Genomic DNA, 16071 nt, shown 5'->3' on the forward strand with positions numbered 1-16071 from the left:
CTGGGGACAAAGACGAGAAAAGGGGCATTGGTTCTCTTCACCTATGGCAGTTGGAGGACTGTCCAGATGGACAGCCTTCCTTCCTCCTCCTTCTGCATTCTCTTAGGGCTGCAGAAAAAGACATCGTCCCTCCTGCTTTCATACCCAGCAATGTTCCCAGACCCCTTACTTGTGCAGATGACACTGGCATCATTGGCGTGGGTGCAGGGTGGATGTCTGGGGGACCCTGTGGGGCAGAAGGCGAGAGAGGATTCATTCCCCAAACACTGCAGCTCCCTGTCCCAGATGGAACCAACACCTTCTCCAAAAGGAGCTGCCCCAGGGATGGACAGGACTACCCCACACTTCAGCTCTTCACAGACCACGTCAGCGGCTTTGGGACCAAAGTCTGAGTCACAGACAGTTTTCCACTGGTTCTTATCACGAACCTCCACTCGTCCTGAGCAGGGGCTGCCCCCTCCAACCAGCCGAACAAACCCTGGAGCAAGTAAAGACCCCTGTGAGTTCCCAGAGCCCTCTGGCAACGTCCTGAGCATGTCTCACCCCATCTCTCAGCTGGCTACAGGCCAAGAGCCTCACAACCATCCCAGCAGCTCCCAGTGGGTGCTGATGGCAGAAACCCACCAGAGTCCCTTCCTGCTCTCTAGAAATCAGCACAGCACTGGGGGCTGGCTGTTCTCCCACAGTCACAGCCACAGGCACCGCTCAGATAAACTGCTGCTTTTCTGGAGACCCTGGGCTGCTGGGCACAGGCCCCAGGCCCTGGATGGGCCCAAGGAGATGGTCCCAGGTGCTGTTGTCAGTGGCAGCCTGCTCTGCACCACCGAGCTCAGGGCCAGGCCCAGGAACCCCTTGGAGCCACCAGAAATGCCCCCCTCAGTCCCAGAGGGTTCTGCAGTGTGGGTGTACCCACAACCACTGTCTGCACAGCCCCAGCCCTCCCACCCAGGGAGGGTTCCTCATCCAGGGCAAGAGCGTACCACAGGTCTGCTCAGCACCCATCTCCCTGCTTTAGGCACCCACAGAGGGTGGGCTGAGCCACATCAGGGGTCAGCCTGTTTCAGGTTCCTGCTGGGCTTTCCTTGGGGATTAGGAACGACAATCCCATCTCGGCAGTGTGACCAGCCACACCGAGCCCTTCTCCAGTACCCCCTTGTTTCCCTGAGGACACAGCCAGGTCCCTTCCCCCATCCTGGCCGCAAAAGTGGGGAATGGGCTGCATCCTTACCTGAACATGTCACTCCAGCATCCCGTCTGTGACTACAGCGCCCTTGACCTGAGCCTCTCTTTGCGCAGTCAGACAGGGCAGACTCGGTGCCACGACACTGAACACCGTACATCCAAACAGGGCCAGATCCTGGCCCAAAGTGTGCATTCCAACGAGCTGCAACAGCATCCCCACAGCGCAGCTGCTTGCAAACCACTGCAGCATCGGTCTTGTCCCATAAGTAATCACACACAGTTCCCCACTGCCCCTGTTGTTTCACCTCCACTCTTCCAGCACAGCGTCCACCACCATTTTCCAGCCTCACCTCTGCAGCCCCTGCAAGCACAAACATGGGAACCTTCAGGAGAGCACTGAACACTAGAGCACAGGTCTGGAGGTTCCTCCTTCCCAGGAACCAGTGTGCATGATGTACCCTTCCATGCTGTCCTCAGGGCAGTGTCAGGCTCACATTTGTCCCCAAGGCTTTCCCCATGCTGGAGGTGCTCAGCTCTAACCCCAATGGGTTATTCACAACCCCACAGCCAGCAGCACCTCCTCCAAAATCAACCACCACCTTCCCCCTCCCACTCATATACTGTGCCCAGTCTTCACAGGGCACAATCTCCCAACAAACCCAGATCCCCCCTGCACAGCCCTGTGCCCCCAGACCCACAGGGAAAGGCTCAAGTTCAGTTGACTTGAGCACTGTCTGCCCCTCATCTCAGTGGCACCTCCAAAGACACCCCATTCTCAGAGATATCGCGATGTTCCCACTAGAGCCAGCTGACCCTGTCTGTGGGACCAGGATGCTGCACTTACCCCTGCACAGATGAACCCAGAGCAGCAGCCACAGCACCCGAGGGGACAGGAGTCCCTCCATCCCCAGCCTCAGCCTCCTGTCCTGCTGGAACAGCCCTGCAGCACCACACTCCCTGTCACAGCTCCTGGGGACCCACAGAGACGACAGTGATGAAAGGGTGATATATCTCTTAGATGCAGACCCAGCTGCATGAGGAGCCAATCAAAGCAGCAGCCCCTTTTTAGTCGTTATCGGGAGGTATCTCCCCTCCGACACAGCCCAGCCCTCCAATGAACTCCTCCAGCTCCGTTCATGACCATATATGAGGGACACAGAGGTCCCGCTGCGCATGTCACGGTCACTGGGGCAGGGGATGGTCATGGGACAAGCTGGGTGTGGAGGAGAAATGGGTCTGTCCCCGCTCGGTCCCTGCTGGGGGCACTGGGAGCAACGAGCATCTCCTCTGCTGGGCTCATCCAAGAACCCAAGGCCAAGAACGTCCAGGCACCGCCAAGCCATGGGAGCCACGGAGCTGGGACTGCTGCGGGTCTGTGTCAGGCTGGAAAGGAAACAGCCCCTGCTCCTGCTCCAGCCCCGCTGTGCTGGGAGCAGCAGCTGGGACAAGCCCTTGGCCAGGGGCAGAGCTGCAGCCCAGGAGTGCTGGCTGGCCCCTTCCTCCCCGCAGAGCCCCACGGCGGGTCCCTGGCAGGAGCCCGGGCTGGGCCATGTCCCTGCCCTGGCAGCAGACACGCAGCCCAGGGGCTCAGCCATGTCCCTGGCTCTCAGCGTGTCACCCAGGGGCCGTTATTCCCCCCGGGCAGAGCGGGAGCTGGAGCCTGCAGGTGCACAAACCACAGCCCACGTGACCTCGCAGCGCTCGCCCTGCTCCCCCCGGGCAGCAGCCTGTGGTTTCCTGCTGGCACCGTGCCCAGGCACATCCCTGCAGTGCCATGAGACATTTTAAAATATTATATTAAAACTATTAAATCATTAATGAAAAGGAGAATCTCCCACCTTTATTAGTTGGGGGGGGATCCATTGTGATTGAGGATGTGGAAAGGTCTGAGGTACTTAATGCCTTTCTTGCCGGTCTTTAGTAATCAGAGCAGTTTCTCTCCTGATACCCAGACCCCTGAGTGGAAAGATGGGGACGGGAAGTGGATGAAAGTCCCAAACATCCTTGGAGATCCTCCTCACTTGCTTTTCAAAGCCTGTCTGGTTTCAAACATGGTCTGTTGGAACTTTGATGGACAGAACATTAGTGGGAGGGGCTTCCCTGGGGGGAGCTGCGGTGGGCGGGGCTTCACACCAGACATCACTGCCACCTCACAGTGCTGTCACCATGTCCCCAGGCAGCATGAAAGGCAGCAGCCTGCCCTGTCCCACAGACAGAGCTGCCACAGGGACAGCTGGAAGACCTCCTAAGAGGGAGCCCTTCAGGAGTAGCTGGAATTCCCTGGCACAGCTTGAGGGAGGCAGAACAAGAGCAGGAAGAGGCTAATGGATCTACTTTGCTGCTGGCAAAGCCACCTTTAGAGCCCATCTGCTGGATGGAAAAGCTGCTTCAGGAGATTACAGCCACCACCCATCCCTGCAGGTGCCAGAGGCGGTCAGGCCTTTTCCTCTGGAGAGCCATGGCCAGGGCAAGGGAATGCCTCTGGAGAAGCCCTGCAGAGCTCACCATCCTCCCCTGCCATGGAGCCAGGGGCAGCAGTGCAGCTGTAAGCCATGGGATGGAGAGAAGTGGACAGGGTCCCACTGCTCTGCAGCACCCGCTGGTGTCCCCAGGAGGCACAAGGGAAGGACACTGGCCCCCAGGGTCCATCAGGTGGGGGGGTGCACCTGGACCCTCAGATCCTCAGAGGGCTGGAGCAGCTCCCCGACAAAGAGAGGCTGAGGGAGCTGGGCTGGGTCAGCCTGGAGAAGAGAAGGCTGTGGGGTACCTCATTGCGGCCTCCCAGTCCCTGAAGGCAGCAGAGAAACAGGAGGGGAATCAGCTTGTTAAAGGGGTAGATAATGGCAGGACGAGGGGGGGTGAATTAAAACTAAAGGAGGGAAGGTTTAGGTTGGATATTAGGGGGGAGTTTTTTACAGAGAGAGTGGCGAGGGGCTGGAACAGGCTGCCCAGAGAGGGGGTGGAGAAGCATCTTTGGGCTGGCTGGGGCTGGCACGCAGTTGGTTTTCCTCCCAGCAGTCTGCACAGTGCTCTGCTTTAGATCTGTGACCCAAACTGTGCTGAGATCACACACAGATGCTTTAGCTATTGCTGAGCAGGGCTTGCACAGCATCAGGGCCTTCTCTCTTCTCACTCTGCCCATCCCAGGGAGGTGGCTGGGGCTTGGCAAGGGTGTGGGAGGGGATAAAGCTGACCAAAGGGGTTAGTCCATCAACATGACATCCCGCTTGGAGATAAAACTGGGCAGGGCTTTCTTTCCAAGGGGAGCCTGGTTGGGCATCAGTCAGTGGGAGGTGAGAGTTGGTCAGTGACTGCCTTTACACCACTTCTGTTGGGGGTGGGGCGCTGAAGCCCTGGGTTTTCCTTCACTTTTGATGCTCTTTGTATCTTGAGCCCAAAGGTTTCATTACATTGACTCTTCTGTTTCTCTCTCCCAGCCCACTGTGGGGGCAATGATTGAATGTCTGGTGGGTTTTTAGAAACAATCTGGGCTCAATCCATCACAGGTGGGTTTGGAAACGTGTGTGAACAAGACAGAATTATTTTGTGATTAGTGTTTACACGGTGATGTGTCTCTGGGAAGGTCTCAGTGGTGGTCGGTTGTGTGTGGTTATTTGGTCACCAGGTGAGAAGCTGCCCTGTGTGTCACCCACTGTGCATATTTCAACCTAATTGCTGTTGTGATTTCCCCCTCCGCTCTCTGTCCCAGTACACTCTTCTGAAGTGAACCCATAAAGTTTACCTTTTGTCTTCCCATTCTTCTCCCCATCCCTGTCTACTGTGGGTGTCACAGTGGACAGCCTGTCTCTGTACTGGGGGTGTCATAACGGACAGCCTGTCTCTGTACCAGGGGTGTCCAAACGGACACCCTGCTTCTGTGCAGCAGGTATCGCAATGGACAGCCTGCCTCTGTACAGGGTGTGTCTAGCCCTGTTTGTCTCTGTACTGGGGTGCTGTAAAGGACAACCTGCATCTGTATCATGGGTTTCTTGCACCCTGGGTGTCTGCACAGGCTGTGTGGTAATGGACAGCCTGCCCATGTACCAGGTATGTTGAAATTAAAAGCCTGCCTCTTTATCAGGGTGTTGTAATGGAAAGTTGGCTTCTGTATCAGGTGTGTCTGGCAACTCCTCGCTCTGTACCAAGTGTGTCTGGCACCCCATTCCTCTGCACCAGCTGTGTCTAGCACCCCATGCCTCTGTACCAGGGTGCTGTAAGGGACAGCTGGCCTTGAACCGGAGGTGTCTTGCACCCTGTGTGTCTGTACAGGGTGTGTGGTAACGGTCAGCCTACCTCTATACTGGGGGTGTTGTAATGGACAATGTGACTCCATCACGGTGGTGTCTTGCACCCGGTGCCTCTGTACCACAGGTGTCATAATGGACAGCCTGCCTCTGTACTGGGGGTGTCATAATGGACAATCTGCCTCTGTCTGGGTCATCTCGCACACTGTGCCTCTGTACCAGGGTGCTCCAAAGGACAACCTGTGCCGCAACAAGAGGGAAGATGCTGCCAATCAGTGTGATTGATAAAGCAACTTCAACTTTATTGCAAGCACACACTTTCTTTTATACTATTCCTACCACGTGTCACACATTGTATTTTAATTGGTTCTTAACTAAAAATTACAGTCACATACTCCACCCATTTGTCAGCCTGGGAATCATGTCTCTTTCTCAGTCCCAGGAGCACTGAATCCTTATCACACCTCCTGCTCCCACATCTTGTGGCCTTGCTGCACGAGACACAAGAACACCCTGACCGATTGGTGACCCTTCTGTTCTCACCAACACGGCGTGGGGCCTGGTCTGACTGAGCTACACAGGCGACTGCTTGGGCAGCTGCTCCACAGGCTCATGGCCTGGCTTCTCAAGCCATTCTGCAACACCCATCTTCCAGTCCCTGCCCACCCCTGTGCCTTGATGGGGGGGAAGAAGGGAGTGAAATCATGATTGGAGTGAAGTCTGCTAAGAAGGGAGCGGGCCGAGGTTAGAGGTGTCTTAAGATCTGGAGAACACCATCCTCCCCAGTCCCTGCCCCCCTGTGCTGCAAAGAGGGGGAAGAAGGGAGCAAAATTCTGACTATAGTCTGCTAAGAAGGGGGTGGGGGGGGGGGGAAAGTGTTTTAAGATCTGGTTACATTTGTTTTAACATTTTGTTGCGTTCCCAACTCCAGTGTCACTGTTTGTGCAGTGTTGTGTAATAAATTAAGTAGTTTTCCTACTTCACTTGGTGTTGAGTCTGTTTTGCCCATGTCATTGATGACAGGACGATCTCTCCCTGTCCTTACACTGATTCCTAAGCCTCTCAATATATTTTCTCCCCTGTCCAAATACAAAGGGGAGTGAGCAAAATGCCTTTGGTGGGCATCTGGCCTGCAGCCAGGACTAAACCACCACAATGGACCAAAAGATGTTCCTGTTCCAGAGAATCTCCTCTGAAAGCTGACCCCCTGCACACGCTGCTTGGGCCGTAGCAGCAGTTGAGGAGAGAGATTTCATGGGTATTAAACTGTGTCATGTTGAACTGCTGTTTGATGTCAGAGAATTCTGTCTGTGCCTGTGAGCACAGATGATGAGACGAAAAGTGTTGGGAGTCCCAGGAGGCCAGTGAGGGAACTGCTGGGCTTGGGGAAGAGCAAGATTCTCCATGCAGGGTTGGATCTGAAGAGACTGCTTTTCCTGCCTGTCCAGATCCCCTCGGGAGACCTCTGGACCAGCCCCCATTGCAGCATGCTGCTGAGCTTTCTTCCATGATCTGAGATATGACAGAAACTTTTTTTCCTATGAAAAAACCCTCCATTGTGAAACTCCTTTGAAGTTTTCATCACTCAAATCAAACCTCCCCAATTAGTTGTACAAGGCTAATTTTTTGTTAAAGAAAATGACTTGAAGAGCCATGGTTGTAAGGGCTTTCTGGATGTTAATGAGCCCCATGGTGTGTTTTATTCTGAGTCCACAGACCTCAAGGTAGCAAGAGAAGAATGATGAAACCTCTCCAGATGTTTAGTCAGGAGTGATGCCCAAAGTACCTTGAAGCTTTTACAGGCCCCACTGGCAGCCATTCCTGACAACGCCTCCCCAGGGGCTCGTTAGAGCAGACAACTGGAGGCCATGAGGACAAACCCAGGCAAAGCACAGGCAGCTCTGATGCTGAGGACACCCTGACTGGGTCTGATGAAGCAGAAATGCCAAGTGCTGACCCCCAGCCCCTGGGCAGGGAGATCCTGACCCTCACCTGTGTCTCAGAGCTCATCCATTTGATGTGGGGAGTGCGATGTCAAGGAAAGGACAGGGGTATGACACATGGTGTCCTCTCGTGTGGTGGGTTCAAGGATGTAACGATGCTCCGTGGCCATGAGGACAATGTGTCTCCTCTGAGGCCTCTGTGGCAGGGTCATCAGCCGTAGAGAAGGGGGCAGAGACCTCATTTCTATCAGGCCCTTTTTAGCCTGGCCAGCGCCCTTGGCAATCTGCAGCACAGCCCATCCCGCACTGCCCTTAGGCTATTCCTGTTTCCTTGCATGCTGCAGGCAAGCATTGTCCTTCCCATCCTCATTCTCACCCTATGATGTCCCTGCCTGTGCTGCTGTTTCTCCTTCACCAGCTGTTTCCCTAATCACAAAGCCACCAGCTCATCCACAGTTTCTCTGAGTGACATTTTACACCACAGCACTGCCCTCAGAATGACATTTCTTTATCCTCACATCCACTCCGACCTTCAAAGCTGCAGTTTCAGTGGATTTGATAACCTATGTTCTTTCCACATACCACAGACAGGGCTTCCCTTAGCCTCCCCTTCCCCAACCTAAAGAAGCAATGGTCACTCAACCTCTCCACACAAGACCCCTAATTGTAACTTGGCAGACTTCTGCTGCCCACACAAGTGTTCCTCCCCATTTCTCCAGACTGGGGAGCCCCACACTGGGACTGACTGCTCCAGAAGTGGCCCCATCAGTGCTGCGTTCAGGTGGCCTGTAAGGGTCCCTTGTCTGCTCAGCCAGACTCCTCTCAGTGCAGCCCAATGTGCTCATGGCCAGATTCCTGTTCAGCACCTCTGACTGCTATGGCAGCCCCTGAAATGACCAAATTCTTCTCCCTGTGGCGGTTTCTCCACCCATCATGTCTGAGCCTGCACTGATGTGCAGGGGTTGTGCTGGAACCTTTTCTCCTGGTTTCACCCCAGCTGAGAGTGAGCAATGGGCTGCTGCTCTCTGTCTTGGGTATTTAGTCGGCGGGGGGGGAAGAGTTTATGGGCAAGTGGAAGGGAGAATAAAGGAAACCAAAACACCCCAAACCATGTGTGTTGGGATAAGGACAGTTTATTGGGACAGCAGTGTGTCCTGTGGGAATCTCTCCAGGAGGAACTTGCACCCATTATTCCCCAGCTATTTCATATGACTCCTTCAAACACAGGAGTCTCCCCCTTCTTTGTAGACAACCTTTTGGTACTGGGGCCCATTGATGAGGTCTCCCCTCAGCCTTTTTGTTCTGAAGGCTGAACAAACCCAGTTCCTTCAGCCTTTCCTCAGATGGCAGGCTGCCCAGGCCCCTTGTCATCTTTGTGGCCCTTCTCTGGACCTTCTCTGAACTGGCCGTAACTGCACCCAGTATTCCAGGCATGGCCTGACAAGTGCTGGGTAGAGTGGGATAGAGGGTTGTGTAGCTAATACAGTGCTGGAGTATAAAACATTTTTTGGGGGGGGGGGTAAGAAGGTGCTGGGGAGAGAGGGGAGCTCTTTTGGTTGCTAGGGTGGGCATAGGGGGTTTAGTGGGGTGCTGGGGGCAGCTATGTTGGGATTTGGAGGCTAAAAGGCAGGGGTTTGGGGGAGTAGTAGCAGGCTGGTTGTATAGAGGTTTCTGGGGGATTAAGGTTTGCTTGGGAGGGTTTATGTGGTGGTGAGGGAATCTATTGGTGCTGGGGGGGGTATATGGGAGGAGTTTTGGGGGGGTGGAATTCTGGGCATTATGCGGTGGGGGGTGTGGGCTGGGGGGAAGCCAGGAGTACTTGGGGGGGTCAGAGTGAGCTGGCTGACCGGTTTAATGGTATGGGAAGGAACCCATAGGTGGCTAGGGGGGGTTGAGGGGGGCATATGGTGGTGCTGGGGAAAGATATGTGGGTATTTCCAAAGATAAAATGTGGGGTTGGAGAGTACAGGGGTGTTGGAGGTCTGCCAGATGTGCTAGGTGGAGTTAAGAGGAGGCTGGAGGGGTTTTAAAGTGCATACCAGGGCTACCATGGATGCTGGAGGAGGTGTGGGGATGTTGTAGGGGTAGTTCTTGGAGGTATATGGGGGGGGGAAAGGGGGACTTCAGAGGAGGTAATATGGTGCTGGGGAGGTATAAAATGTAGGATGGGAGGGTTAAGGGGGGGTTTGAGGAGGGGGAGGCACCCATGGGTGCTGGAATGGAGTGTAAGGGGGGTTGTTCTTAGGTGGGTGCTGGGGTGTGCTGGGGGAATTTGGGGAATTTGGTGGTGAAAAGGGCCGGTCGGGAGGCAATGGGGGTGCTGAGGGGCCACAAGGGGTGCTGGCAGGGGGCGTGGGGATGTTTTAGGAGGGTGCTAGGGGTGGATATGGGGGAATCTGAGGGGGGGAAAGGGGAGGTTTAGGGCAGTAACATGGTGCTGTACTTTCCAGCTACACCAGCGCCCACCTTCCAACCTGTTAAACGCCCAGCAGGACGTCCCAAGCAAAAGGTGTGAAGGATGACAGATGTTCCTGGCCTGAAACCTCCCCAGGTAGCACACTGGCACCCCAGTGACTTTGGGCCTCGGGGCTTTCCTAGCCAAGGGTCGGTCCTAAAAGCACCTGACGTCATTTTCAGATTCTACCAGTGTCCACCTTTGAGCATGAAAAACGTAGAGTAATGGCCCACAGCCAGAAGGTGTGAGGGATCTAAGATGTTCCTGGCCAGAAACCTCCACAGCTACCTCACTAAGAGGACCATTGAGCTTGGAGCTCAGGGTATTCCCAGCCACAAGAATGGTCCTAACAATGTCTGAAGTATATTTTGGGGTTTACCCTAATCTACAGATCTTGCTGTAATTTTGTTAAAGGCACCACGAGTTTGAAGAGCCATCTGAAGGCACATGTGAACCGATAGGAAAATGCAGCTTCACTTCAAACACACCCTGAGAAACTCTGGGATTCGATGAACTGGAACATCAAGATTTCTCCTCCTGATCATATTTTGGCTGGGGTGGAAGTAATTCCCCTATATTTTGTGGTTAGATTAGCCCAACCTGCCCTCACCACAAACACCCTCTTAGAGAGAGAGAGAGCGGCTGTGTGGTGCCGGCTCTTGGCTCGGGTGAAACCATAACACAACATTCCACCACAACACCTGCACATCAAGGCAGCTCAGGCATGGCAAGTGGAGAAGAATTTGGGCATTCCAGGGGATGCTGTAGCAGTCAGAGGTGCTGAACAGCAATGTGGCCGTGAGCACATTGGGCTGCACTGGGAGGAGTGTGGCTACACAGACAATAATACTTACGGTCTATCTGCACTACTGAGGCCACCTCTGGAGCAGTCAGTCCCATGGAGGGGCTCCCTGGTCTGCTGGAATGGAAAGGAACTCTCATGTGGTCAGAGAAACTCTTTCAAGATGGGGTTAGATGTTCTGTGATAGTAGGTAGGTTGTCCAGAGAGGCTGAGAGACCCAGACTTCTTTAGCTTGGGGAAGGTGAGGCTGAGGGAAGCCCTGTTTGTACTGCATGGAAAGAACATAGGAAAGGAAGTCAGAGTGGATGTGAGGATAAAGAAATGTCACTGAGGATAGATAGTGCTGTGGTGTGAAAAGACACTCTGAGGAAGTGTGGATGAGCTGGTGGCTTTGTGTTTGTGGGAAGAGCTGGTTGGGAGGGAGAGACAGCAGTACAGGCAGGGACATCATGGGGTGAGATCAAGATGGAGAAGGTTGTTGGGTGCCTGCAGCCTACAGGGAAACAGACAGAGCTGATGTCCAGTGTGGGATGGGCTGTGGTGCAGATGGCCAAGGGTGTGGACCAGGCTAAAAAGGGCCTGATAGAAATGAGGTATATGCCCCCCTTGTGTATAGCTGATCTCCCTGCCCCAAAGGCCTCAGAAAAGAAACATGTGTACAACCCCTGTCCTTCCCTTGGCCTCACACTCCCCACATCCCAAGGAAGCACCCTGAGACACAGGTGAGGGTCAGGATCTCCCTGCCCAGGGGCTGGGGGTCAGCACTTGGCATTTCTGCTTCATCAGACCAAGCCAGGGTGTCCTCAGCATCAGAGCTGCCTGTGCTTTGCCTGTGTTTGTCCTCATGGCCTCCAGTTGTCTGCTCTAAGGAGCCCATGGGGAGGCTTTGTCAGGAATGGCTCCTAGTGGGACCTGTTAATGCTTCAAGGTGCTTTGGGCATTACTCCTGACTAAACTTCTGGAGAGGTTTCTTCACTCTCCTCTTGGTATCTGAAGTCTGTGGACTCAGAAGAAAACACACCATGGGGCTTATTAATAAGACAGTAAAACCCTTACAAGCATGGCTCTTCAAGTCATTTCCTTTAAAAAAAATAAGACTTGTGTAACTAATTGGAGAGGTTTTATTTGAGTGATGAAAATTTCAAAGGAGTTTCACAATGGAGGGTTTTTTCATAGAAAAAGATATTTCTGTCACATCTCAGATCATGGAAGAAAGTTCAGCAGCATGCTGCAATGGGGGCTGGTCCAGAGGTCCAGATCTATACAGGTGTGAAAAGCAGTCTCTTGAGATCCAACCCTGTATGGAGACCCTTGCTCTTCCCCTACCCCAGCAGTTCCTTCACTGGCCTCCTGGGACTCCCAACATTTTCCTCACAGGCACGGATAGATTTCTCTGGCAACAAACAACAGTTCAACATGACACAGTTTAATACCCATGAAATCTCTCTCCTCAGCTGCTGCTACGGCCAAGCAGCGTGTGCAGGGGGTCAGCTTCCAGAGGAGATTCTCTCCCAGAACAGTTTTGATCAGATACATAGAAAGGTCACTTATCAACACCCTGACCTTCTGATAGAACAGTTCATTAGACTTCTGAAGGATGGGATGTTTTCCATCTCTCTGAAGCTCAAAACAGACACCAGAGAGCTGAACGGCATCTGAAGGAGAAAAGAACAAGAGGAGGTGGAAACCTGTGAGCAAACTGAAATGCATACGTCCAGCCCATCTGTGGAAAAGATGTCCTTAGTCATGGCTGTATCATCAGGAGAGGTGGAAAACTCCTGAATGATGAGGGAGATGACAGAGACAGACTGGCGGTAATTCACATAGAAAGGAAGGTGAGTATTTCTTCTGCTGACATGAGTAACAGTCCAGGAAATACCTTTTCTGCAATGGTAGGAAAGCATTGCCATTCCAGACAAGTAGTTCAGTGATTCAGCTGAGGAAACTGTGCTTGTAAATTATTTATAAATGTAAGAAAAAAAAAAAGAACAAATTCTGTCCTTTTGCAGGCAGACATGATGCAAAGAGAGCACAGATCATCATTACACAATGTCTGGGTCCACAAGACCAGGAGATCCTGCACTAGGAACGGGATGAACACGGACCATGTTTTTATAGCTATAGAAAAACTAGAAGGAAAAAAACCACCCAGTCATCAGTTTCCACATGGCATCCTTGAGCTCCTGGTTCCTCATGCTGTAGATGAGAGGGTTCACTGCTGGTGGAAACACTGAGTAAAGGAATGACACTACCAGCTCCAGAACGAGGGAGGAGAAGGAGGAGGGCTTAAGGTTGGCAAAGACAGCAGTAATAAGAAATAGGGAAATTACAGCCAGGTGAGGGATGCAGGTGGAAAAGGCTTTGTGCCGTCCCTGCTCTGAAGGGATCCTCAGCACAGACCTGAAGATCTGCACATAGGACACCACAATGAACACAAAACACACAAAAGATAAACAGACATTGAACACAAGAACTCCAATTTCCCTGAGGTAGGCATCTGAGCAGGAGAGCTTGAGGATCTGGGGGATTTCACAGAAGAACTGGTCAACTGCATTGCCATGGCAGAGGGGCAGTGAAAATGTATTGGCTGTGTGCAGCACAGCAAAGAGAAACCCACTGGCCCAGGCAGCTGCTGCCATGTGGACACAAGCTCTGCTGCCCAGGAGGGTCCCGTAGTGCAGGGGGTGGCAGATGGCAGCGTAGCGGTCATAGGCCATGACAGTGAGAACACAGAACTCTGTGACGATCAAAAATAAAAAGAAAAAGAGTTGAGCCACACATCCTGTGTAGGAAATGGCCCTGGTGTCCCACAAGGAATTGGCCATGGATTTGGGAACAGTGGTGGAGATGCAGCCAAGGTCAGTAAGAGAGAGGTTGAGGAGGAAGAAGTACATGGGGGTGTGGAGGTGGTGGTCACAGGCTATGGTGATGATGATGAGGCCATTGCCCAGCAGAGCAGCCAGGTAGATGCCCAGGAAGAGGCAGAAGTGCAGGAGCTGCAGCTCCCATGTGTCTGCAAAAGGCAGGAGGAGGAACTGGCTGATGGAGCTGCTGCTGTTGGACATCTCCTGCTGTCAAGTGTGGAGACCTGTCCAAGGAGGAAAAGGCATGGTGAGAAATCAGGGAACTCTTCTTTAAAGAAAACCTCTTCAAATTCTTATTGAATACCCTCATTTTGACTCTGTATTCAGGAGGAGTATTGGCAGGTCCCTTTTGGCAGGTCTGCTTTGTGCTGGCTTGAGCGTGCCACTGCTGGGAGGAGGGTCAGCTGTGGCTCTCGCGAGCTCAGTCCTGCCTGGCAGCAGTCAGTAAATAGAAGGATGGTGTGATCTCAGACTAAATCCCCTGTGGATAGGAATGAGCTTTTCAGCACTGACACTCCAGTTTCAGCTGAGGGCAGAGCAGAGCTTTGGAGCTTTGGTTTTTCTCCTCACCGCAACTGAGGAGTGTTTCTCCTGTCAGAACTCCCTGACATTGCTGCTGCAGTGCCAGTGAAACCTTCCCCTGATTGCAGAGTGGGGAGAGCTGCTCTGTCCATCAGCCCTGGTCTCAGCTACCTTCTGCTGGGTGCTCTGTGATCACACCCTGGTTTTCCCTGTAGAATGAACTGGACCCCACAGAGAGCTGAAGAATCCAGTCTCCCAGGGCAGAGCTCCAAAGCCCTCCTAATGTTTCATCCTACCCAAAGAGTATCTCAGCTCCCTTCTCCCAGCCAGGGACACACAGGGCTCATTGCAGCCGCCTACAGACACAGGCGATGAGCGGCATTGCCAGGGTCTCAGTGCTGAGATGTCTTCTGCATGGGGCTCCTCTCTGGGGCACAAGAGTCCCTAGGAGAGTGGTCCAATTTTTGCAGGCAGCCTGCAGCCCAGAGCAACCCTCAGGAAGTCCTCAGTCTTAGAGCTGGGGATCCTGAAGTGAGGGTCAGCTCAGTCCCAGTTCCACCAATGGACATGCCAAGACCCCCAAGTAATGTTGGGACAAAGGCAGCAAGGACAGGAGGGGAAACAGCGAGAAAGGCTCCAGCCAAGGCAGGAAGGACAGGGACAGACAGACAGACAGGCACGCAGGCGTTTCTCCTCACTGGGGGCTGGGCTGCCAAGGAGGGGACTCATCCTCAAACCCTGGTACTCTGGGTGCAGCGTTTGTGCTGAGTGGCAGAAAATTGGGGGTCAGTGAGGGAAAGTTTCTGCACTGTGGGGGATGTCAGAGAGGTACCAAATCCTCACTGCCAGGGCATTGCTGGGAGCAGCTCCTTCTCCTTCCTTGCCATGTCTCTGCTGCCTGGAGCTGTCCCTGGAGCTGCTTCTCTCTGCCCATGTCACCTCCTGCTCTGTGCTCACAGACCTCATCCAACCTGCCCTGTGCTCAACTCTGCTCTGCAGACCACTTATGGCAGCAGGGCACTGCCCTGGACAACCTCTGTGTGTGCAGAGCTCAACAGAGTGTCTGACAAGTTCCTGTGACCAAATGTGTTTGCACTGCTGCCTTCTAAGTTATCAAGAAAAACTCAATTCCCACACCCCACCCAGTCCAGAAGAGCAGAAAATTCAAAGCAAAGTCTCTTTACCTCTCACCCACAGACATACCAGGGAGAGTGCTGTGGAGATTTCTCCTCCAGTGAGCTCTCAGCATCCATCAGCTCTCTCAGCCTCACAGGTCTCCCCTTGGTGCCTACAGGCAGTGTCCCCAGCCCTGTGTGCTTGGCAGAGGAGCTGCTCCTGGCCAGAGCTGTCTCACATCAGCGCTGCTGGGTTGCCATGAGCTCCCTCCATTGCAGGAGTGAAGCCCAGCTCAGCACAAGACCAGTATTTCTAGGCTCCCTCCTGGTGTCTCAGGCCTCATGGGGATCACTCTATGATCTCATCTCTGACGTTCCCTCCCTTGTCTGGGGAGAAATCCCTGTGTCCAGCAGAGTCCTTTCTCCTGATCAAACCAGAGCTGGGCAGGACAATCACCTTTCCTTGTCTCCCCATGAAGCAGAACTCCCAGGCAGGGACAGGGAGAGTACTCTTGCCCCCTGTGAAAGGAAGGGATTTAGGTGAGCAGTTGGGCATTTTTCGATGTTTCACAAGACCAAAACTAGGAAAAGCTCTGCTCTGCAGTTGGGGGAAGTGGAAACCACAATGTATACAATATATGTATCAAAAAAGATAGACCCTCTGTTCCGTGGACAAACTGACACCTGGAGAGCTCACATAAGAGTCCCATACAGACAGTGGCACCCTCAACATGCAGGAAATAGACTTCCCAAAAAGGACATTTATAATCTCTAGTAGAACAGGGAGAGGCAGTCCTTGGGTCTCCAATGAGAATGTTTAGCTCAGTGAGGAGTGCCCTAAGTTCTCACTGCCTTGTTCTCCTTGCAGAGGTCTTCTTGCAAAGAGACAGAAAATGTCCAAGGGCAGCTTCATTCCCCACTTCCTCCTCCTGGCCTTTGCAGAC

The 16071-nt window shown here is 53.2% G+C and overlaps 1 protein-coding gene across 1 annotated transcript in view; it reads right to left on the minus strand.

Annotated features, from left to right (window-relative positions):
- Positions 1-16071, minus strand: part of LOC311203110 (scavenger receptor cysteine-rich type 1 protein M130-like) — a gene marked incomplete at both ends in the record, with an annotated part of 35101 nt that overhangs the window by 8027 nt on the left and 11003 nt on the right. The window contains 3 exons of the mRNA XM_084277745.1: positions 170-226; positions 344-478; positions 1229-1543. Coding sequence (XP_084133871.1) covers positions 170-226; positions 344-478; positions 1229-1543 — 507 coding nt within the window. The remainder of the gene's footprint in view (positions 1-169; positions 227-343; positions 479-1228; positions 1544-16071) is intronic.

Source organism: Gallinula chloropus (genome assembly GCF_964237585.1).
Source record: "Gallinula chloropus genome assembly, chromosome: 35".
NCBI classification, from domain to species: domain Eukaryota; kingdom Metazoa; phylum Chordata; class Aves; order Gruiformes; family Rallidae; genus Gallinula; species Gallinula chloropus.